The sequence below is a fragment of the Taudactylus pleione genome, unplaced genomic scaffold, assembly GCF_031769625.1.
Source record: "Taudactylus pleione unplaced genomic scaffold, aTauple2 ptg000174l, whole genome shotgun sequence".
NCBI lineage: Eukaryota > Metazoa > Chordata > Amphibia > Anura > Myobatrachidae > Taudactylus > Taudactylus pleione.
This window is the reverse complement of record NW_028284576.1, coordinates 7,214,676-7,240,841: the sequence shown is the minus strand read 5'-3', so window position 1 is coordinate 7,240,841 and position 26,166 is coordinate 7,214,676. Positions and strand designations below refer to the sequence as shown.

Here is a 26,166-nt window from a genome sequence, read left to right as displayed (position 1 = left end):
TGGCAGCCTCTCATTGTGGCACATCCATGGCAGCCCCTCATTGTGGCACATCAATGGCAGCCCCTCATTGTGGCACATCAATGGCAGCCCCTCATTGTGGCACATCTATGGCAGCCCCTCATTGTGGCACATCTATGGCAGCCCCTCATTGTGGCACATACATGGCAGCTCTTATTGTGGCACATCCATGGCAGCCCCTCATTGTGGCACATCCATGGCAGCCCCTCATTGTGGCACATCTACGGCAGCCCTCATTGTGGCACATCTATGGCAGCCCCTTATTGTGGCACATCCATGGCAGCCCTCATTGTGGCACATCCATGGCAGCCCCTCATTGTGGCACATCCATGGCAGCCCCTCATTGTGGCACATCCATGGCAGCCCTCATTGTGGCACATCCATGGCAGCCCTCATTGTGGCACATCCATGGCAGCCCTCATTGTGGCACATCCATGGCAGCCCCTCATTGTGGCACATCTATGGCAGCCCCTCATTGTGGCACATCTATGGCAGCCCCTCATTGTGGCACATCTAAGGCAGCCCCTCATTGTGGCACATCTATGGCAGCCCCCACTGTGGCACATCTATGGCAGCCGATGTGATATGTCTGTGAACGATGTCATCCACAAATATATTGTCTGACCGACACACACATGATATATCAGTGGTTCAATTGAGTGTGTACCCAGAATAAGTGTATAAATGTACAGACAGTGATTGGAACAAGATATTCCACATAATATAATATAATGTACACGTGTGCAGTCACTAAACACTTCCACATCACGTATGATGTACACATTTCCTGTGATCATCCCATTCTTCTGAATGAGCCCCGAGTTATAGCACATAGCGTGTGAGACGAGTGGAAACAGCTGAGAACTTCCATCACAATGGGAGGGTATAATGCAAGTGTTCCCACATGCATCTGGCCTACACAATATATCTGCCTCCTGGCTCGTCCCAGACTCGTGTTTAGGAAATGCAGATGGAACAAACTTGTAAAAGTTCTAAATGTGCATAAAACACATAACTCAGTGATACATTGTAGTATAGTGCGTGACTGACGGCATTCTCATGTGCGTTAGTCATTAGCAGCCAGTGGGCACATGTCTACATCATGTGTAGTTTTCACTGAGAAAACAATACTGCAGTTAATATGAATAATGTGTAAATCATCTTATAATCAATTACATGTACTGTACAGGCTGGAGACCCTTATACTTAGAGGAATTGCTTTCTCCTGGCAGCTCTCATTGTTGCTGTTTTTCCCCAATTAAATTTCCAGGGTCATGAACAGCCGAACAGGAAACATAGAAACAGGCCTGAGAGTAATCGTCAGCCAAGGGCTCACATCCCAGTGCAAAGCTCTTGTTTATCACTGTGAGTCATAAGTTAGAGGATTGCTGAATAGCCCGTCACAGGAGGGAATTAATGCAGCAATCTCATTATAGATAGGGAAAAGAAGTACATTCTATATATCTCATATCTATGTCCCTTTAGAGTGCCTGCCCTACAGTAACACACATTATAACTATCCACATTCAGGGGCCCATTTATAGATGATCGCATTTGTAATGCATCTGGGGGAAACTTTTATACTGCAAATATTAAATGATAAATGGGCCCCTCAGTATGTGTATCCTCTCATTCCCCATAGCATATCTCTGCTCATGCTGTGTATGACTGTCAGACTTATTATTAGTAATATAGGAGATTGTGTTATGTTCTCTGTTACACTGTAGGTGGAATATTCATGTTAGCCCTTGAGATCCCTATTGGTTACTTTTGCCATGGGAATCAGTCTATAGGCCCCCACACACGAAGCGATATAGCAGCCGACCTGACGGATTGGAACGATACCGCAGCTATATCGTTTTGTGTGTGGGCATGATATTGTCCACTGCGCGCTCACGTGGGGTCGTCCGTCGCTCCTCCAGATCTTTCTGCACGCACAAGAGATCTGGAGAAGCGGTGTACGATCCCATGCTGGTCTATGGGGCGGGGAGGGGGGCAGCATATTGGGCAGTCAGGCACTGAATCGCTCCGTGTGTGTGGACCGCCCTATATGTCAGCCATTGGATCGTAGATCGCATCGCTGAGTACACATTGTACTGTGTGTACCCAGCTTATGTGTAATCTAGATCTGCAGAAACCATACATCATTAGATCCCTAGATTGTAAGCTCCTAGTAGCAGGGTCCTCCTCCCCAATGCCTCACAGTCTTCTTCTCTAGCACTTCTATGACAGCCGTCACCTTCAGAGCTGTACTGTGTATAGAGAATTGTGTTGCTAACTGTTACTTGTGTTCTGTTTATATTTTGGTTACTGTATTGTAATGTAATGTTCTGTGTACCCTTTACTGTATGTACGGCGCTGCGGACCACTTGTGGCGCCCTATAAATAAAATGTAATAATAATAATAATAATCAGGTCATGTAGAGCAGACTATGGTGTAACAGAAGCTGTATGTATTTATCTAAACCACAGGAGATTTAGGGCCTGATTCAGAGCCGCTCGCAAGCGGTCGCTCGTTCGTTCCGAGCGATGTTCACACATCTGCGCATGCGTATGGGTTGTAATGCGCATGCGCGAACCAGTCAGTGCGGTCGGAAATCGTGTGTTCGCAAAATAGCGAATGCCTGCTATTTTGAGTGACAGGATGAGGCGTTTGTGGGTGGTAACAGGGGAAGGTGCTTGAAAACGGGGAGTGGAGATCCGAACGCAGGCGTGCCAAACGGTCAAAACGGGCGTTTTTAGGGTGTGCATAATTAACAAAGCAGCGTCATCGGCCACGTCACTTGGTTGTCTTTTAGCCTGAACTGCTCGCATGATTGCGGTAGGAAAATCCAACCACAAGCACTGCGAGCAGTTCATACGCCTTTCAATGTACTCGATTAATCTAATAAATACCGGAGATGACGTAGGATGCGAGCGGCCAGGGGGCGTTTTTTTAAAAATAGCAAGCGCATGTTTCGTTCGCTCGTTCAGACAGAGGCGTCAACAGACCGCAAAGAGCGAGCGCTTAATTTAAATAGCCTGCCCCTTTTTCTGAACAAGCGTCTGCAAATAGCGTCCGGCTCTGAATCAGGCCCTTAGCTTGGTGTAGTGTCCCCCTCTGTTCCACAGGGTGACTCGCTGTGCCTGGTTTATTCACCTTAATTAGGAAATTGTATTACTATGCCTTATCCTAAAGCTGGGTACACACTGGCCGACATATCAGCCTTTCAATTGAACAGCCGATATATATTGTGTGTGCTTCAGCGTTCACTTGCTACAGAGGCCACCGGTGACTGACATCACAGCTGTAAATGCCCTCCCAGTTGTGACGCTAGGCATGACACATCAGGCCGATGATTGTTAAGTGTGTATGCACTTACCAATCATGAGATAGGACGGTGGATTGGCCGGACGGCCGATCCGTCGTCCTAATGCGTACCCAATTTAAGACACAGAAGAAAGCAAAACACACCCCTACAGCCTGAGGTTATTCTGGGGGTATAAGGAGGAGCAGGTCAGTGTTCCAGGGAGAACAAAGATGAGGCTGGTGTAGATGGTAATGATTCCTGCCAGCTGATCGAGGAAGGAGGACTGTGAGGACCTTTGTTCCTCTTCCTTTGTATAAGTTACCCCAGGTCTCGTGAATCTGTGCGCTTGCCAGTGACGGTGAAGCAGAGCCGCTGCCTTGCTGAGAGTTACTGGCACTACGCTAAGAGGTGATGCTATGCCGAGGATTCCTTGTGGGAACCATCGTGTGGAACTGTTGGACTGTATTACTGAAGTGTGCCGTGCTGTATATCCCCCATTATGTTCAATAAACCACCACTGATTTTCACCTGCTACCGTACACGGGTGATCTGCAACCCCGATTCTTGTGACCACCATGGCAACCACAGTCATAAAGCACAATATGTAGCACGCAGAGAGGCTTTGGAACACCCCTTTGAACTCTGGGCCTGAATCAGACCCACTCGCAAGCGCTTGAGCGCTCTCGAGCGGGTCGATGGTGTGCTCTGCGCACGCACAGCGGCCGCACTGCACGTGCACAAGCCCCGAAGCGAGACAGAAATTCTCTTGCTCCGTGGCTCACTACAAAAGGGGCGGCTGTCGATGTTGATCAACAGCTCGCCCAGTTTTGTAGGCGTGGCTTCACAAACGGAGGCGTTCCCAAGAGAACGCCAGCCATTTGTGGGCGGCCCTACTGACATCACCAGTGATGTCAGTGAGAGAGCTTCCGGCTCTATTAGAGCCAGAAGCTCTCTGGGGCTTGTGGCCACGAGATCCTACCACAAGGGTCTCGTCTCAAGCCCGATGGTCGCGACGGTCTTGACCATCGTGACCATCATCCTGGCCGCTCGCAATAGCTGTGGGTGGTCACCCACAGCTATGCGAGCGGCCAAGAGGTCGCACAAAAAAAAAAAAAAACAACGCCCAGATTCAGAGCGAGCGCTCTTTCAGAACGTCCGTCTCTGAATCAGGGCCTCTGTGCCTGATGCATTAATGATAGATATCCACTTTTCATGTCCAACAAATCTGTCAAAATATAATTTGAAGGTTCTAGGTTCTGGTGCACCTTTCTAGCTAATGAGGTTGGTATTGTCACCAGTATTTATATGTGGGAGATATTTATTTATATACATCTTTGTTTATATTCTTTTGTGGATGTATATTTTGTTAATCACTGTTTATATGCTATCAAATGTTTTTGTAACAAATATTTGTACCTGCCATTGTATTTGGATTTCTTTGTCAATCTGTCAATAAAATTGTTTAAAAAAATAAATAAAAATGTGTCATACAAAAAGGAAAAGTATAAAATAATGTTTGCTATATCATTTTTGCTGTTAATAAGCCAACTTATTGCAGTCAGTAACTTAGAATGTGGGTCAAATATTCACATTAATATAGCAATGTGCAAAATGCAACTTATTACAGGGTAGTTTTAACATTCAACAAAAGACACGGCAGAGTTTCTTTTTCATCGAATAATAAAATGGAAATAAACTGGACTTTTTTTTTTTTTTTAATTGAATGCTATTGTTTGTTATCGTTACAGCCCACTGGCACATTCTGCACAATTTCTATGAATGAATAATTATATTTATATACATTTTCTTGTTTCTATGTCTTACCTCTGTAGTCTGGCCGCGGTACGGATGGGCGATGTTCAACATAGACCTCATTGTTGTGGCTCTCATCCGCCGGGTATCCTGAGCCTAATGACACAAGAGCAACGATAGGTGATCTATGGCCCAATATACTGTGTGCAGGCAGATAGGGGGACAGAGCAGTGAGTTACAGGGCTGATATATAGAGTGGGCACACATGGCATCCATAAAGGACAATTACAACTTTAGATAATACCTCCCAACTTTCCCGTCCCCGGACAATGCTGTAGTAGCCTATGGCCAAAATGCTGTTCCAATCAGGAATTAAGAAAGGCTTCTGTATATTTTGCCGACTATCACAATGTTGACACCATAATGTCAACATGTAAAATGCTCAGAATGTCGTCAACTCCTCATTTTTTACTGCGTCGGCAATTCATGTGTTAACATTTTGCAGGCGCTGACATGTTGGGTGTTGACATTTCAACCCTGTTGACGTTATCCTTGTCGACATTACAACATTCAGCATTATGGGGTTAACCTTTGGACCGTTATCATTATAATTGTGTACAGAATAACCACATCCCTGAAGGGCAAAGCCCTCAAATTGTGACTGTCCTGCCTACATCGGGACGCTTGGGAGGTATTGTAAACTACAACCCCCATCATCCGTTACATGCGTCCATATATAAGCAGCAGTAACCTGCCCTCCTCTCTCCCTCCCGTGACATCATCACCAAACTGCCTATAGGCTGCTTGAATCAGCTACTGATTGAACGCAAACATGGCCGCCTTACCTGCATGAAGATAACGTCTACTTTTTTGTGAAAATATTTCTTACTTAGCTGGGTGTGTTCTACAACTTCTCATAGGCCCTTTCACGTGGGGGGGATGTACTAAGCCTTGGCAAGTGATAAAGTACCAACCAATCAACTCCTAACTGTCATTTTTTAAACCGCCTGTAAACAGATAGTTAGGAGCTGATTGGTTGGGATTATATCTGTCTCCCATTTCTCTCTCTCCAAGGTTTAGTACATCCCCCATGTGGACACACATGGAAAACATACAAACTCCACACAAATAGTGTTATGGTTGGTAATCAAACTCAAGTCCTCAGGGCTGTGAGGCAGCAATGCTAACCATTACACCAACCATGAAGCATACTGAAGAAGACAGAGTATGAAGCAAAGCTGCTTGTAATTGGTCCTCCCAGTCACACACTTCCTCTGACACCATTTTAAGATGGTGATCTTTAATGATTTACTGGTTCTGCAATACTGAAAATTACTACACGATTGCAGTCCCCTGGGCCCTGGAGAGGGGGAAGGGCCGCCTTCCGAAAATCATTTTGTGCAGTGTTAATAATACACTATGAATTTAGCAAACTATTCATGGTCACTAAGCATTCATATGCATAGTTATGTGCTAATACTCTGCCTGGATCAATAACCCCCCACTTTTCAGTTGTCCACATTTTAGAGGCATATTTGTCACAATCCGTATGTTTATTGCAGATGTGATAAATATTTTTCACATAATTTTCACGCAAATTTACTATTTGTCTCTACCCAGGAGATGAGTAACGCTATTACAATGCTTCCTAATTTCGGGTCCCCCGCAGCCAATGAGTTCCCATTGGCTAGTGCATGTGACACCGGGGGCCTATGAAGGGAGATCCCTCTGTGTTTTACCAGGGTTTCCATGTAAATGGCATAGAGAAACCTTATATGGAAAAGGGATGTAGCCATAGAGATCATTGTGCCATAACCAATGCATGGAAATAGCACTGATTATACCATTTGAATGTATATAGCTCTGATTTATTTATTTTTTCCCCCCAAGTATGTAACAGCTATATAATGGGGGTAAGGTGCAATCAGGGAGATTGCTGGAGGCTCCATGGAGTCAGGGAGATTGCTGCTATTTCAGGGAGTTTTCCTGACAATCAGGGAGAGTTGGGAAGTCTGTTTCTACTGCGAGGGGGCCTGGGAGCACCACCAGATATTTGGAAACTTCCCGGCCATTCTGAGAAAGTATGAATTGGGGTCTAGTTCTGGAATGCTTGGTAAATCCGACTGCATAACAACCCCTTAGAAACCCACGGGGGCTGCATTTGTGGTCTATAGCGATCTCTCCATGGCACATCTGGGGGAACCTTAAGATTCACAGGAGGTTTTTGGGGGGGATAGCAGGCAAATATTGAAGGATAAATATGTTACTTAATGATAACAGCTGTTTGTACAGTTCTCTCCCACACGTATTTACCATTAGGGGTCATCCACCAAGTGGTCACCCTGCATTTCACCAAGTGCCTGAGATGAGTTCCCTGGGGCCACCATAGGCAGTTTGCAGAACTAGACACATGTTCCCATTCTGCATTCTGTCTGCTTTGCCTCAAGTGTCCATGCATAGCTCTCACATACTTCATAGGGAGCAATGGTCTTTATGCTTCCTTCAATGACAGCTAAACAAAAAGGCATCTCGGATAGAGGCGGAGGAACACGAGACAAACCCCAATGAACGATCTCATTCATTTACTCTTAGCGACCTATATATAATAATGTATCAAACCTGGAGAAGTTGTCCATAGCAACCAATCAGTTTCTATATAGCATTTATCTCCTACATTCTATAAAATGAGAGGTAGAAGCTGGTTGGTTGCTATTGGCAACTTCTCCACTCTTTTAGAAGGCTTGATACATTTCCCCCAATGTGAGTGTTATTTTTGTTTCTTTATTCCAGACAAGGCAGCTCCTACATTTGCTCTGAGTAAACGCTATTACACCGCGCAGATGTTTATAATAGCCGGGTATATTACATGGTGGCTCTGAGTCATTCTACACGCTCAGCGTCTCACCCATTAGAGGATTCGCACAGGAAGACACACGGAGCAGACAGACATTCTGCTCTGGAAAGACCAAAGGTTCCCACTGACTCATATAAAGTGCTTAATGACTTCAGTAGTGGAAGTTTTATTTCATCACTAATAAAGCCAGCGAGAGCGCAGCTTGGACTGATCACCACTGTGGAAGCCGAAATCAGCCGTAAAGGTAAATACTGCAAGTCACAAACTGGCTGTTACATGGGAAATAAACTAGAAATTACTTTTGGACAGTCGTCAAAGCAAAGAGAGTTGCAGTATAGTGGATTTAAATGGACACAAATAAGAAAAGTTTTTTTCTGTTTTCTGTACTTTATAATAAAGAGCAACATCCTATAATTTATATTATCAAAGCAGACATCGAGTTGAAGTTTGTAAAGTGATATTACAGCACATTGGTTTAATGAACTCACTGTTTCCTAGATCTATATATACTAGTAGTTATTGACCCGGGTCTGTTGGATAGGGATGGGAATCATTTGATGTTTCATCAAAAACATCGGTCAGATGGTTTCGATGTTCAACCCTGCAATGTTTAGGATACAATGTTTCATCACCATCGCAAGATTTCTCTCCCCCAATGTTTTTCCCTGCTTTTCCAGTGTTTTTTTTTTTGTGACACTGTGCCTGATTCAGACATGGTTGCAAGCCTTGAGTGCTCGCAACCGGGTCGATGGCATGCGCGAGACCCGGATAACGACGGGCAAACCGTCGCTCCGGGTCTCGCACCAAAGGGGGTGTGCTGTCGATATTGAGTGACAGCACGCCCCCTTTGGTGGGCGGGCCGGGGGGGTGGCTGCCCAAACGGAGGCGTTCCCATGTGAACACCTACCGTTTGGGGCCGGCCCCACTGACGTCACAAGTGATGTCAGTGGAGAGATTCTGGCTCTGTTAGAGCCGAAATCTCTCTGGGGCTTGCGGCAACGAGACCCTACCACAAGAGTCTCACAGGCTGTGTTTGAAAAATGACATTGGGAGCTGATTGGCTGGGGGGGGCCCGTGTGCATTCCCCGTGCGAGTCCCCCTCCTCTCTTCCCATGGAGCACTAGTAGACTCTGGGCACTAGTGTGCACCCATAGAGTCTACTGCGCATGCGCAAAATGCTGGAAATATGGCTGCAGCTTTTTGTGCAGCGCTGACACCCGGTGCGGGACCTCGGAGAGGTAAGTTTTAAATAACATGGGTGCAGGGTGTGCGGTGCGGGTCCCCCCTGGACCCGGGGGTCCGTGTGCACTGCACACTTTGCACCCATTATAGATACGCCCCCTGGCTCTGTGCATCGGCACCGATCGCACACCCCTAGTGTAGGCTCTGTTATCACAATAAAGCCAGCAGCCTGGTTAAGGACAATCTGTGTGGACTAACCTTCATTTCACATTCCGGTGACACCTATTGAGACCAAGCTGATTACACCAATAGCTTATTCTAATAGGGTCAACCGCAGCCGGCCCCTGCCCCACACGGCCCTTCCTATCCTGCTCTCCGTCCCCTTCCTCCCGCTCTCTGCCCTTTTCCCGTCCCACTCCCCGCCCCCTCCCACACCGTTACTAAGACTTATCCTCCTCCATTCCCGCTGCTCTCCTCTCCCGGCTCACGCGTGTGCCTTACACCTAATGTGCACGTTGTGCAATGGGAGCTAGCGGCGTGCAGTATGTACGTTAGGTGTGACCTGCATGTGCCGCATCCACTATTAGGTCATTACACAAAGGTGCATGCTGACATAATTTAGATTATTCTCCAATTTTATAATAATAGATTCATCTTTCTTTCTCCTATTGACGTGGAATCTCTGTGTATAGACATCCACTAGGTTTCTACAAGAGCCATGCGCAGCAGTCACATCTCACCTGACAATAGCACTCCCTGTGCCTCTAACTTTAACAGGTGGTAGGTTGGAGCGTCTTCCCCTGCTCCTCAGAGCAACAGTGTCATCATAGCCAAGCGACACACTCCCAGCGTATAACACTGGTATGTAGGTGCAGCAGTCTACTAACGGCTGCTCCATGTTCATGTCAGCGGCCCACGCTCCATGTGGGGGCATCCCCGGGGGGGGGTGCGGCATTCCAAAGATTGGAGAAGTGACATGAGGCCTCTCCCTCAGTGTTCTAGGCGCCCCCAACCAATAGAACTCAAGGCAGTCACCTAGATTAGACTAATGGTGCTTCCGGCAGAACCTTTCCTGTCTTCAGTATACTCCAAAGTTTTGACTATAAAAATTATAAGAAAAAATTAAACAAAAGGCGGGATGCACTAACAGAGTGCAAAACTTACCGCCAGACATCGCTTTGGTACTGATCGCATGTGCACTAACATATGCGATCAGTACAGCAAAGGACAGCGCTTCCGATAAGAGCTGTCCTTTGCGATCGCTGCACAGTGGACTCCGGGTTTATGACCCAAGAGTCCATTGCGCATGCGCAGAGTGATGCGGCGGCCGCGGGGCATGCTGGGAGGGATCTGATCGGATCGCGATGCGGTAGAAGCCCATAGGCTTCTATAGGGTAACGGCAGCAAAAGCGTTACCCTCTACATCGCAGTCCGGCGGCCAGGTGATTGATGCATACGGAAAATGCAGTAAGCAGGGATTTTACCGCATTTTCCGTTTAGTGCATCTCGGCCAAAATATTATAAATATCTTCTTTGTATTATTCTGATCATTTTTATAGTCAAAACTCTGGAGTATAAAGTGTATGGCAGGTGAGGCACTGCCTCCCCTGTCTACCTTTTCCGCACATCCCTGATCAAAACTCACCAAATTCTCAGCACTACATACTGCTGCACCTTTGTATAATGCCCACATCAACCATTGGGTTCATATATGTATGTGTATGTCTGGCTCTGGTAAGAGCCAGTGCCTCCCCAGCCATTTACCTCACCGCATGTCATGGCTTTGCAGGGCTGTGACATAAGGGTCTATGTACTAAACCTTGGAGAGGGAAAGTGGATGGAGATAAAGTACCAAATAATCAGCTCCTCCTTTCAAACAGAGCCTGGTAAGCTAGTTGGTTGGCATTTTATCTCCATCTACTTCAAGAGTTGGTGGCCCATTTATCAATGATCACTTTTGCAACGCGTTCAGGGAATGCCAGTAGTGCCCATGATCACATTGCAAAAAGTGGCTACAGTGGCTAACGTCATCTTCAGATGGCGTTAGCTGCGGGGACCAGTATCTGGAATGCATCGCATTGCGGATATTGGTAAATTTGGCAGCATCGCTTCCCCCATAGAAACCTATGGGTGAGGCGGCTGCAAGCAGCATGGGAGGGATCACTGCAGATATCGGAGATACTTGCTGCGGTCTCTCCTTAATACATATGGGGCATATTTAGTATTTGAGGTAACCTGATTATACCTCAAATACACTTTGATAAATGGGCCCCTTAGTACATAGACACCATAATCATCTAATCATTGATGCTGAATGAGAAAAGCTTATTCAGATAATGGCCATTTATTTAATCATAAATAGCCCTTAAACCCAATGATGATTAGCGCCTACCGAACCGTGACGCATTAGAGATGACAACACAGCAGCCACGTGCATCTCCCTCAGACGGATTAGCGGCATAGCCTGCAATAGGACCCTGTAGCCCGGTCATGTTCATACGCTACAGGACAGTGGTCTGCGATTTCCACAGAGGATCAGATGACAATGTGCAGAGCAGTAACAACATACTGTGGATCTTTGTGGTTTCAGTCACCAAACCCCTGGACATTTGGAAAAGATTACACTGGAATGTAACAATTTTACCCAGCACATTCCTCCTCCGCCCACACCGACTGTCCCTGTATGCTCGGCACAGGCCTCGGAGTGACTTCCGGGAACATGCTCTGTGCTTTATGTATGTGGAACAGCCGGTAGTTACAGTTTTAAGGGAACTTTTTCCTGTTTATATACTTGTTTTTCATGCTAGTCATTATTAATGAGCTCTCCAACCAGGAGACCCCTGCTGACTCCTCTGGGGAATTTCACTGACACTGTGGTGAGTGTAGCAAGAGAGCGAGGCTGCATAATATTGTCCATTTCCTGTTCCTGCTCCTCCCACTGCGCAGTGATTGCAGGAAGTCATGTCGCTCCGCGCTCTTGCTGCAGAGTGCATCGCTGGTGAAGGCGAGGAGAGAACCTGGTCTCTGCCACCTGGGGTGGTAGGAATGACGCTGATCACGCTATTGTCTGAGAGAGCATGCCAGGTTTTCTTACAGTTTGTGGGAAGGCAATATTTCCAGGGGCGCAGCGCTGCCAAGGAGACACACCGGTGTGCCCAAGATGGCGTGCTCGGGGCCCTTTAAATGGGTAACACAACATATAAAGAGTGCCCAGTATATGCAACAAGCTGTAGCCATACTTGCCCACCTTTAGGCTGTCCCTTCCGGGAGGGGACAGCCAGGTTGGCTCTCTGAACACAGCAGGTGGGCGTAGCGGCTAAATTGCGTCATTGCGGCCCCGCCCCCTGCTGTGCAGAGCCGGTAATACTGGCACTGTACAGCAGGGGCGGGGCTTTGATTACGCGATTTAACGCAAATCGCATCAGCTGATCCCCCGGACTGCATAGTAAGTGGCCGGCAACGGGGGGTGCAGGCTGGCTGTGGCCGGTTCTGGGAGACTTACCTAGTCTTCTGGGTGGTCGGGAGCACAACCCTATTTTTGGGAGACTCCCGATCATTTTCGGGAGAGTAGGTAAGTATGGCTGTAGCCATGCCCGCAGGCTCTAGTAACAGCGCCTGATAGATCTCCTGGTGGCCCTGCCCAGGCCTAGGGTGACAGGATTACATGGGGCCTCTTTTTTTATCACTTTGCACTTTATTGTTTTTATTTTATTTGTATTCTTACATCATTATGGGCTGATCAGGGATTGTTTGTTTTATAGAGATGTGGTTGTGTTCACTACGGCGAGCTCTGGAGGTGAGGCTATAGGGAGGTACAGATCAATGTGACCTCTGAACGCTGAGCAACATGTAGAGCCAGGGTTGTCTTAACAGCAGTGTGGACCCTGGGCGAAGCAATGCACTGCGGCCCCTACCCACCTAATCACAGGAAAAAAATGTAAATGGTCAATAAAATGAAACCCTCCTGCATGCCCATCAGACCTCCCACACATGCAGAGAGACTCTGTCTGACTGGTCTGAAGACGGCGGATGAAGTGAAACTGGGACTGAGGTGAGTACTCATCACTTTTGGGAGGTTAGATCAGAATACAGTGCACCGGCGGCCGGCTTCTAAAACTATCACAAATTTACCAACTGGCTGCGGCTTCAGGGGGTGTTTTGGCAGGCCCCTACAAGCTTCGGGCCCTTAAGCAACTGCCCAACAAGCCCAATGGAAGAGATGGCCCTGTGTAGAGCTACTCCTTCCGGGGGATTCTCTTCTTGGGAGAATCTCCTTCTGGGAGACCCTCTTACTTGCAAAATCCTTCTGTTCGCTACCACAGATATCTCTGGCTGTAAATAGTATTTGTCCTGTGTATACGTGTAATGTGTGTGGTTGGTAGCTGCATGCTGTATGCTGTGTTTTATATCACTTTGCACTGGAAACATCTGTTCATGACTGTTATGCACGAATGATGCTATATGGCGATTTCCCATGTGCAGAGCAGGGGTGGCGCTATTAGGCAGCTGCCTAGGGGCGCCAGCCACTAGAGGGCGACGCTGAATCAGCCTACCATAAACATGAAGGACCGAGATATCCTTCATCTACATCATGGTGCCGGAAACTGCAGGAGTTACAGCACAGCTCCTGTCCCTGATGTTTCCTCCCCTCCCAGCCTGGCACAGAGTATCTTCACCTCCTAGAAGAAACAGACTAAGGCTGGGTACACACTGACAGATATATTGGCCAATCAATTGATCAGCCAATATATCTGGTGCCTGTCAGCCAGTGTGTACAGACGGTCTGCAAGTGTGTACCAGTGAGAATGTCTGTGACGGACGTGGTTCACAGACATATCGTGTCGACTCTGCTGCACAGCCATTGGCCGACCGCCCCGTACACTTTTGCAGAGGCCGTGGGAAGGGGGGCATGGTTCGTCCCACGGCAAGAACACAGATGATAGGTGTTCAGTGTGTATGAACAACCAAAACTGTAACTAGACTTTTTGGTGCCCTGGGCCAGAAAGAGCATTGGCACTGTCCCACCCACCCCCCCTCCCAGTTTTCAAATAGGGGCATAAGCCACACACCTGATAAAGGGGTGCGGTCTCATGGGTAAGGGCAATGACAAATCTGGTACTAGAGGCGTGCTGGTAACACGTGTGTTGGGAATCAGTGGTTGCGTTTAGTGCTGCTATGAGAAATTGTGGAGCAGATAGCTGTAGGTGTTAAATATTGATTGAAGGTGCTTAGGGAGGTGACCACATGGAGGAGGGAGGGGGTAATTGGTAAGGGGGAGATACTGTAGGGGTGGCCAGGAGATGCCGGGGATAAATTGAAAATAAAAAAATAAAAGGGAGGACGCTACAAGTGAGAATGTTTATAAACAAAAAATTGACAGTCCGAACAGTGCCCCCTGACCTGCGGTGCCCAGTGCCAATTACATGCCGCACCATCCTAGTTATGGCCCTGTGACAAACCATCATCTGCAGATATATCTGTTCAGTGTGATCCCAGCTTGAGACGAGGAGCTGGCCTGTCCTGGGAGGAGAGCTGCAGTTGCTGAAGAGTGACACCCAGGTGGTAAGTGCCCAGTCGCTAGTATCAGGAGTGATTCCAGAGGACTGGAAAAGAGCAAATGTAATACCACTGTACAAAAGTGGCAGCAAAGAAGAAGCAAATAACTACAGACCAGTGACTACAGACCAGTGACTACAGACCAGTGACTACAGACCAGTGACTACAGACCAGTGACTACAGACCAGTGACTACAGACTAGTGAGCCTTACATCAGTAGTGGGAAAAATTATGGAATCACTATTAAAAGAAAGAGTGGTGGAATATCTCAAATCCAACAATTTACAGGATCCCAAACAGCATGGATTTACTCAGGGGAGATCCTGCCAAACAAATCTTATTGACTGGGTGACAAAAGTAATAGATCAAGGGGGGGCTGTAGATGTAGCTTTTCTAGACTTTAGTAAGGCTTTTGTCACGGTCCCACATTGCAGAATGATAAACAAACTGGAAAGCTCAGGACTAGATTCTATGACTGCTGAATGGATAGGATCTTGGTTGCAGGATAGGAAACAGAGAGTTGTAGTAAAAGGAGTGTATTCACGCGAGGGAAAGGTTTCCAGTGGAGTACCCCAGGGATCTTTACTTGGGCCAGTGCTTTTTAATATCTATGTTGGTGATATTGCAAATAATATTAAAGGGAAAGTATGCCTTTTTGCAGATGACACAAAAGTATGCAACAGAGTAGACACACCAGGAGGGGTAAAACAAATGACTGAGGATCTGGGTAGACTAGAGGAATGGGCAATAACATGGCAACTACAGTTTAATGTCAAAAAATGCAAAATCATGCACTTGGGTCCCAATAACCTAAAGGCTAATTATAGTATCAAGGACACTATAATAGAAAATACAGAGGAGGAAAAGGATTTAGGAGTCACCATTTCAGATTACTTGAAGACAATGCACCAAAGCAATGAGGAAGGCAAGTCAGTTGCTTGGTTACATAGGGATAGGAATCAGTAGCAGAAAGAAAGAAGTGATAATACCACTGTATAGGTCATTGGTACGGCCTCATCTCTAATACTGTGTTCAGTTCTGGAGGCCATATCTCCAGAAGGATATTAATACATTAGAGACTGTACAAAGAAGGGCAACTAAAATGGTGCATGGCCTACAGCACAGAACTTACACAGAAAGACTAAAATATCTTCATATGTATAGTTTGGAACAGAGAAGGGAAAGGGGGGACATGATAGAAACTTTCAAATACATGAAGGGTTTTAACAAGGGACAGGAGGGAGACATTCGTCATAGGGAAAGATGTACAAGAACACGAGGACATGCACTGAGACTGGGGGGAGGGAGGCTCAGAGGAAGAGATGTACAAGAACACGAGGACATGCACTGAGACTGGGGGGAGGGAGGCTCAGAGGAAGAGATGTACGAGGACACGAGGACATGCACTGAGACTGGGGGGAGGGAGGCTCAGAGGAAATGTGAGGAAAAATTACTTCACAGAAAGGGTAGTGGATCAGTGGAATAGCCTCCATCAGAGGTGGTCGAAGCTAAGACGGTGGAACAATTTAAACACGCTTGGGATAGGCATAAGAATATCCTTGAGAGACGTAAGGAACAAATAGGGTTGAAGTTGCCTAAAGGATACATGAAAAGGGGCAGATTAGATGGGCCAAGTGGTCTTATCTGCCATCAAATTCTGTTTCTATGTTTCTATGCCTGTGTCAGAAATGTAAACGGACACCTGCAATTTACTTTTATTTGCTATGTTTTGCCAATACATCTGTGCCACTCCCTCCCTGCTGCTGGATTTGTATTGCAGCTACCATAAGCATTATCAGCAGCATGTCCCCGGGGCTGGGGCACCTGTGCATATTTTCGCAGCCTCCATGCGCACCCCTCCCCGGATGCCAAATATGGCGATGAGCAATGTCCTCTCTGCACAATGACACTGGAGAGGGAGCACTTCACGGTGGAGGAGTGGTGGCCGGAGTCTGCCTGCAGGTTCAGCATAGGGATGGACATAGGAATCCAATGGTTACTAACCATCAATGTTTTTGTTCCAATAGTAATGTTTTTATCATTTGGTGGTGTTTTCCACCATGAAATAGAAATAATTTGATGGTGTTTTCCGATGGTTGTTTGTTAAATCATGATAGCTATGTCTCCCCTGGCTTCTTCCTGGTTACTGTGTCCGCATCAGGGCATCTTCATGGGTTCTTTAGAGGCTGTCTCTCATTCTCTGTCTGCCTCAGACGTAACCCTGCTCAGTATTCGACTCCCTCCCCTCTTTAGGCTGCTGCTAAGCAACAGGGCACATTGCAATCTCTGATTGGCACCTGTCACAGAGATCCAGTCAGAGTGCAGCCCTTGGCCCTGCAGCAGCAGTTAGTCACTCACAAAGCAACACAGTTTTTTTCTGAGACTTGCTTCATTCCAAGCCTCAGTTTCAGAAGCTCTCTTCCTGTTTCAGCACCCTGGCCAGCTACTATACAGCAGCTTGGTGCAAGATTTGTTTCTGTGACTTGCTTCACTAAAATAGTCACTGCTCAACTCCCTTTTGTCACAGATGAATGGTTTATACACTAAAACCTTCCTCAACCAAAAATGGCTACACGTTGTGTGCGGGTGCACTGCAGAGGATTTCTGACTTTGTATTTGTTGTTGGAGCTACTGGGGTCCAAGAGGCATCCATCCCTATATAGACAGAATTCAGATGAGTTGCTGGACCCCTGCGCTCTCCTGCTATATGTCCACAGTTAAACTTGAGTCGCTAAAGTTTAAGTATAAAATTGTGGGGTCTATTTGCTAAGCCTTGGATGAGATAAAGTACCAGCCAGTCAGCTCCTGGTTAAGATTTTGGTGGGTCAGACCTTTGACTCTGTAGAAGCCCTGGGTACCCCTTCTACAGTTGGAGCCCTATTTGTGGCTATTTCACCGAACGCCTTACTCCGGGATCCGCAGTCCTCAGAAAGAGGCTGGGTGGGTCTCCAGGGTGGGTACAGGCACAGTGCTGTCAGGGGAGGGTCAGACGGTCCTGCTGGGGCTCAGCTGTGTGCGCCATTAGTAGTAATGGGTACACCGCCGCCTACTTCAGAGTTAGCCTAGTGGTCACCAGCGGAGATGGCCTGGCCATTATTGTAGGGTGTTCGGCTGCCCTTGTTACTAGACCTTGCTGATGTGGCTGCTGGTCTCTGTGCACAATTAGGGGTCTGTATAGGGCTGCAACAGTTCCCTCTCACTTGGGGCTCACATATGCAGGGGCCATAGTTAGGCAGGTGTTATGCAGTCTTTCCAAAAGGAGAAGTCCAGATTTAGCGTAGTGAGTGGGTCTAACTAGTTTCGGTCTCATTTAGGCCTTTTTCAAGGAAATCCTTGAAAAAGGCCAAAATGAGCCCAAAACTAGTTGGACCCCTTCTAGGCGCATGCCACTGCGAACAGGGCCAAAGTAAGGCCTGTGGGGGCCCCCACCCAAAATATTTACTCCCCACCCCCTTCCCCTGGTCCACAAACCTGCCGCTATACCTCTTACTGGCAACGTGCTACATAGTACATTATGTCTGTGACGCTGCTGGCAGTGACCCCCTGCCCGTGGTGATAACAATAGAAACCACAATGGTCATACATCCAGCTTGTTGCCTGGAGAGAACACTTTCAGATGACCAGCCCTCTAGAAATGTACTGAAGTAGTTACATAGTAACAAACAGCATTATTGCGAGTTACAGCCATACAATAACATCGTTAGGCCCTATTCTGCTGGGATGGATACGAATGTATAACCTCATGCTTCACACTATATAACAGGCCTCCTGCATGGGCCTCAGGGATGGGTGACACATCGGAGAACTATCTGAATAATGACAGAATAGCAGCAGCAGCAGCCCACATACACAGGAGCTGTAACCTCATCACTGCCAGACTGACTCAGTGCACATACACAGGAGCTGTAACCTCTTCACTGCCAGACTGACTTAGTGCACATACACAGGAGCTGTAACCTCTTCACTGCCAGAAGTGACTCAGAGCACAGATACGGGTTATTATAGCTGTCAGGAATTGTGCAGCATGGATCCTATAAGGGACTGATTCTGTATTGTATTATTAGTAGACAGCACAGTATCCCCTCTGTGCATTGAGTGCAATTCTCCCCACTGTTACTATGGGCCTGAAGGCGCACACATTTCGCACAGGATGCTGATCTTCCCATAGTTTAGTGATAGCGGGCGCCTCCAACCTTGCACAGTCATGTTATCTCACCCGCGACTCCGGCAACAGACGCAAGAACGGACGCAGCAGACTCCACCTCTGAATCGCGCCCTATGTATCTTGTATCATTTTGAGGTTTAGCAGAATTCAGATACTGATTATGATCTGTGCATACTACTCTCCCGGACGTTGCAGGAGGCTCCCGATTTCTTGGGTAGTCCCCAAAACCCCCGAAAGAATGTACAGATCTTCTGCATCCCACCCACTTCCTAGTGAAGAGGGCAAAAAAGGGAAGATAAATGGGAATCAAGGGTCTGTGGGGAGGGGGCGGGGCTAAGTGTTGCAAAAAAATGTCAGATCCTGGCCCCGTCCCCCAGAGTATTGTCGAAATCGGATAATTGGGTAAGACAGAATCTGTTTGCAATCAGGAAAACCTGCATGACGCCATCTTGTGAATGGCAGCAAGACCCCATTTTAGAAAAGAAAGCTTACACAAGCGCCATTTTGTCAAAAATACATAGTACACAAACCACAGTGCAAAGTTGCTAAAAGTAGCACGAACAGCTTTTTAACAATCTTCCCCAAACACATACAGAATACATAAAATAACTTTCCAACACATTAAAATCACCACAGACTTATAATTGAGCAACAGCAAGGCAGTGGTGTTTTCCCCGCATACATACATTTAAAAGCAATGGTCCCGTAACGCAAAAAAGGATAATTACTTGGTTTAAACGCAATGTCAGTATATAAAGAAATGAATGTTTTCTGTAGCTATGGCTTAGTAGATGACAATTGGACTGTGTTTGGAAAAGTACTGATCTACTCTGTTTCCACAGCGTTCCGGTGACATCAATATGAAGATCAGAACATGCGGCTATGAAATATGAATGTTAGAGAGAATAACTATTTGAAATGTTGTAAGCCATAGCAGCTTAGATTTGCAGGTGGGGGATGCAAAGGGAGGTTGGAGACCTTTTGTATCCATTTGAAATTGTCCAATAAATGCCCTGTAACGGATTTCTAACCCTTACCAAAGAACAATGACATTGTGTAGGCTTGTTTACATTTTTGTCCAAAGGACTGGTTATTCCAGTCTAATCAATAGAGATAGCTAACTGGGACTAGAACCTAATTAACAGTAGTTTCCGGAAACCAAAAGGATACTCCCTTTCTGATGACCTCACAGGTGAAAGGGGGCGGGAACATAGCATGCACATTCTGAGAACACACAAGCCAGCAGACACACTTGCAGATTTTGGAAGAGAGAGAGGTTCCCTCCCTCACAAGACAACGGAAAATGGGTCTCAGTTCCCCTGGGTTATAGCCAAGTATAAATTGTGCAATATTTAGCCTATTTGGGTGTCTGTAGCTATTTTTGGTGTTAATCTGTTATTAGCTTAGCATGGTTTGTGGTTTGTAGTTTTCTAAGGATATTCATGAGTCTGTGTTAGCATACAGTGGATGATATGTTATCTAATCTGTACTTTTCATCTACACTGTAGGGTACAATAGTATGTTATCAGCATGCAGGAAAGGGATTGATTATGGAGTTTTTGTAATATTTGTAAATGATTGATGCTCTGTGTTAGGGCCTTCACATGTGCTCGGTGTTAGGGCCTTCCCATGTGCTTGAACAATATCTCTGCTTGGGAGAGATAGGCTTGGTATGTGTTGTATACTTATGAATGTAATCATAGGGTGGTATCAGTTATATATTATGGAAGTTGAATTAATAACAGCTTTGAATGGTCATAAGTAATTGCCGTGTGGGTCAGATAGGTATATTGTCTGCAGTTTATTAGAGATGGCTACTTCCATGTGGGGTGAACAAAGGAAATTATAATTCTACCCAGTTATGGTGTTGTATGGGTCAGATAGGTATATTGTCTTTATTATAATTGTGATCATTGATGGATGTATGATTTACAAAGTTACAACTTAATGTGAGTTTTCAAATTGGAGTTTGCCTAGGGATCATGAGGCTTGCAAACAAAGGAAGAGCATGTGCTTCAGCCCTTCCCCCTCCCCACGGTCTAGTGGGTACTGGATGAGGTCTGTTGTAGGATGGTATTGTTGTATATTGGAATCAGCTTGTGTTGTACATGTTGGAATATTAAATGGTACAGTGTTTGCCTGATGTGTTGGCATATGATATCCAGCTTGCATATTTAATTAACTATGGCATTATGGGAGATTTCAATGAGGTAGCTTCATAATGGAGTTTGTTTGTAGACCATGCGGTTTGGACAATAGGGCAGGAAGCATTCCCAACCACCCCCTCACACACAAACACACACACACACACACACACACAATCACCAGCCATCTTGAACATGTGCTCTCAGCAGACATTGATATCTCTCTCATTGTATTTTGATGTGTCTCTCTTTCTCTCTCTCTCTCTGTCTCATATTGCTCATTGTATTTTGATCTTTAATAACAGTTTCATGTATATTAACTGTACCTTATGACCTAATGTTTGTACAATTTATTTGCGCTCATTATTAGATCATAGCGTTGTAACATCTGTACTTTTACCTGAATAATAATCTTTAGCGCGTTGGACCGCTATTCAACTGTCTCAGTATTTCATTAATGGTATAATCAAACACAGCGCTAATTAGCGACACCTTGTGGTTTTAGAAGGTATAAGCAGGTTTTATCTTAGAGGTTCTAGGCAGGTGAATCTTAGAGGTTTATAGGCAGGAATGTATTAAAAGGTTTATTTACAAATTCAACAGTATTCAGGTGCAGCACCTCTCTGGGCTTCTCTCATAGAGGGGATGAATAAAGTAGGCAGGTACAGTATGGTTCAGTGGTTAGGTGATGTATTACAGTCTGGTCACCTGGAGTCTATTTACTAATAAGCAGCTATAGGGCTGTCTCTTTATCACCAATAATATCAGCGAAAACACCTATCACCACAGTGCATTTGGAAGCCCAGACTTGGGCTTCCAGCCTATAGGATTGAGCAGGGGGTGGGGTTAGGTTTGGTTAGCCTACATTATTGGCAGGGGGTGGGTCAGTGCTATGTCAGAGTTGCTGCTTGGCAGCTGTTTCATAGAAATGTTTCCCGCCCTCCCTCCCTTATTCATTGAGTTGTTTGGTGCCGGCTTTTCCTGTGGCGGGAAAGAACGGTAGCAGCCGCCATCTGTCTTTGGAGCTTGAGGTGCTCTCCCTTCCAATACATGGCTTAGGCTGATTTTACCCTACTGGGGTCAGCGGCAACCACCTAACCAGATGGTCCTCACGTCGTGTCATTGGGGTGGGGGATGAATACCTTGGGCGTGGTAATGGGCTGGCTGCTCGCCTCCCATTAGAAGACCAGTGTGAGTATGCAGCTGGTGATCCTGCATTGTGGGGCCGTTCATTCTGCACCACCATACTTTGTCTTTCTTTCTTCTATTATTTAGTTCAGTTATATATTAGTTTAATTAGTTTAAAAATAAATAAAACTGATCTTCCTTTCCCCTTTTATAAGTCTCTGTGTCATTATTTCATTATGATTATGGCTGATGGTTTCCCCTGCACTGTTAGGAGGGAGCACTCATCAGGTGATGGGGAGTTTAGCACATGTTACATAGCTGCTTCACCAATCCATTTATGTTTAACTATCTCTCTGTATTATGTGTCTCTCTGTATAGCTCTCTGTATTATCTGTCTCTCTGTATTATCTGTCTCTCTGTATAGCTCTCTGTATTATCTGTCTCTCTGTATTATCTGTCTCACTGTATTATATGCCTCACTGTATAGCTCTCTGTATTATCTGTCTCTGTATTATCTGTCACTCTGTATTATCTGTCTCTCTGTATATCTCTCTGTATTATCTGTCTCTCTGTATTATCTGTCTCTCTGTATTATCTGTCTCTCTGTATAGCTCTCTGTATTATCTGTCTCTCTGTATAGCTCTCTGTATTATCTGTCTCTCTGTATTATCTGTCTCTCTGTATATCTCTCTGTATTATCTCTCTCTCTGTATAGCTCTCTGTATTATCTGTCTCACTGTATAGCTCTCTGTATTATCTGTCTCACTGTATAGCTCTCTGTATTATCTGTCTCTGTATTATCTGTCTCTCTGTATATCTCTCTGTATTATCTGTCTCTCTGTATAGCTCTCTGTATTATCTGTCTCTCTGTATTATCTGTCTCTCTGTATTATCTGTCTCTCTGTATTATCTGTCTCTCTGTATTATCTGTCTCTCTGTATATCTCTCTGTATTATCTGTCTCTCTGTATTATCTGTCTCTCTGTATTATCTGTCTCTCTGTATAGCTCTCTGTATTATATGTCTCTCTGTATTATATGCCTCACTGTATTATATGCCTCACTGTATTATATGTCTCACTGTATTATCTGTCTCACTGTATATCTCTCTGTATTATCTCTCTCTGTATTATCTGTCTCTCTGTATATCTCTCTGTATTATCTCTCTCTCTGTATATCTCTCTGTATTATCTGTCTCACTGTATATCTCTCTGTATTATCTCTCTCTCTGTATATCTCTCTGTGTTTTCTCTCTCTCTGTATTATCTCTCTCTTTGTATATCTCTCTGTTTTATCTCTCTCTCTGTATTATCTCTCTCTCTGTATTATCTGTCTCACTGTATTATCTGTCTCACTGTATTATCTGTCTCACTGTATATCTCTCTGTATTATCTCTCTCTCTGTATATCTCTCTGTATTATCTGTCTCACTGTATTATCTGTCTCACTATATATCTCTCTGTATTCTCTCTGTATATCTCTCTGTATATCTCTCTGTATATCTCTCTGTATATCTCTCTGTATATCTCTCTGTGTTATCTCTCTGTGTTATCTGTCTCTCTGTATATCTCTCTGTGTTATCTGTCTCTCTGTATATCTCTCTGTGTTATCTGTCTCTCTGTATTATCTGTCTAACTGTATTATCTCTCTCTCTGTATATCTCTCTGTATTATCTGTCTCACTGTATTATCTATCTCACTGTATTATCTATCTCACTGTATTATCTCTCTGTATATCTCTCTGTATTATCTGTCTCTCTGTATATCTCTCTGTGTTATCTGTCTCTCTGTATATCTCTCTGTGTTATCTGTCTCTCTGTATATCTCTCTGTATTATCTGTCTCTCTGTATATCTCTCTGTGTTATCTGTCTCTCTGTATATCTCTCTGTGTTATCTGTCTCTCTGTATTATCTGTCTAACTGTATTATCTCTCTCTCTGTATATCTCTCTGTATTATCTGTCTCTCTGTATTATCTGTCTCACTGTATTATCTCTCTGTATATCTCTCTGTATTATCTGTCTCTCTGTATATCTCTCTGTGTTATCTGTCTCTCTGTATATCTCTCTGTGTTATCTGTCTCACTGTATTATCTGTCTCACTGTATTATCTGTCTCACTGTATTATCTCTCTGTGTTATCTGTCTCTCTGTATATCTCTCTGTGTTATCTGTCTCTCTGTATATCTCTCTGTGTTATCTGTCTCTCTGTATATCTCTCTGTGTTATCTGTCTCTCTGTATATCTCTCTGTGTTATCTGTCTCTCTGTATATCTCTCTGTGTTATCTGTCTCTCTGTATATCTCTCTGTGTTATCTGTCTCTCTGTATATCTCTCTGTGTTATCTGTCTCTCTGTATATCTCTCTGTGTTATCTGTCTCTCTGTATATCTCTCTGTGTTATCTGTCTCTCTGTATATCTCTCTGTGTTATCTGTCTCTCTGTATATCTCTCTGTGTTATCTGTCTCTCTGTATATCTCTCTGTATATCTCTCTGTATATCTCTCTGTATATCTCTCTGTATATCTCTCTGTATATCTCTCTGTATATCTCTCTGTATTATCTCTCTGTATTATCTCTCTGTATTATCTCTCTGTATATCTCTCTGTGTTATCTGTCTCTCTGTATATCTCTCTGTGTTATCTGTCTCACTGTATTATCTGTCTCACTGTATTATCTCTCTGTATATCTCTCTGTATTATCTGTCTCTCTGTATATCTCTCTGTGTTATCTGTCTCTCTGTATATCTCTCTGTGTTATCTGTCTCTCTGTATATCTCTCTGTGTTATCTGTCTCTCTGTATATCTCTCTGTGTTATCTGTCTCTCTGTATATCTCTCTGTATTATCTATCTCTCTGTATATCTCTCTGTTATCTGTCTCTCTGTATAGCTCTCTGTATTATCTGTCTCTCTGTATTATCTGTCTCTCTGTATTATCTGTCTCTATGTATAGCTCTCTGTATTATCTGTCTCTCTGTATTATATGCCTCACTGTATTATATGTCTCACTGTATATCTCTCTGTATTATCTGTCTCACTGTATATCTCTCTGTATTATCTCTCTCTGTATTATCTGTCTCTCTGTATATCTCTCTGTATTATCGCTCTCTCTGTATATCTCTCTGTATTATCTGTCTCTCTGTATTATCTCTCTCTCTGTATATCTCTCTGTTTTATCTCTCTCTCTGTATTATCTCTCTCACTGTATTATCTGTCTCACTGTATTAATTGTCTCTCTGTATATCTCTCTGTATATCTCTCTGTATATCTCTGTTTTATCTCTCTCTCTGTATTATCTCTCTCACTGTATTATCTGTCTCACTGTATTAATTGTCTCTCTGTATTAATTGTCTCTCTGTATATCTCTCTGTATATCTCTCTGTATATCTCTCTGTATATCTCTCTGTATATCTCTCTGTATATCTCTCTGTGTTATCTGTCTCTCTGTATTATCTGTCTAACTGTATTATCTCTCTCTCTGTATATCTCTCTGTATTATCGCTCTCTCTGTATATCTCTCTGTATTATCTGTCTCTCTGTATTATCTCTCTCTCTGTATATCTCTCTGTATTATCTCTCTCACTGTATTATCTGTCTCACTGTATTAATTGTCTCTCTGTATATCTCTCTGTATATCTCTCTGTATATCTCTGTTTTATCTCTCTCTCTGTATTATCTCTCTCACTGTATTATCTGTCTCTCTGTATTATCTCTCTCTCTGTATATCTCTCTGTTTTATCTCTCTCACTGTATTATCTGTCTCACTGTATTAATTGTCTCTCTGTATATCTCTCTGTATATCTCTGTTTTATCTCTCTCTCTGTATTATCTCTCTCACTGTATTATCTCTCTCACTGTATTATCTCTCTCACTGTATTATCTCTCTCACTGTATTAATTGTCTCTCTGTATTAATTGTCTCTCTGTATATCTCTCTGTATATCTCTCTGTATATCTCTCTGTATATCTCTCTGTATATCTCTCTGTATATCTCTCTGTATATCTCTCTGTATATCTCTCTGTGTTATCTGTCTCTCTGTATATCTCTCTGTGTTATCTGTCTCTCTGTATTATCTGTCTAACTGT

General features: G+C 44.7%; 1 protein-coding gene across 2 annotated transcripts in view; it reads right to left on the bottom strand.

Moving 5' to 3' along the window:
* The window catches only part of SRPX2 (sushi repeat containing protein X-linked 2), a 55,389-nt gene that overhangs the window by 23,843 nt on the left and 5,380 nt on the right, over window positions 1-26,166 (bottom strand). For both annotated transcript variants that reach the window (XM_088475582.1, XM_088475583.1), the window contains exon 3: window positions 5,133-5,216. In XM_088475582.1, coding sequence (XP_088331708.1) covers window positions 5,133-5,216 — 84 coding nt within the window. The remainder of the gene's footprint in view (window positions 1-5,132; window positions 5,217-26,166) is intronic.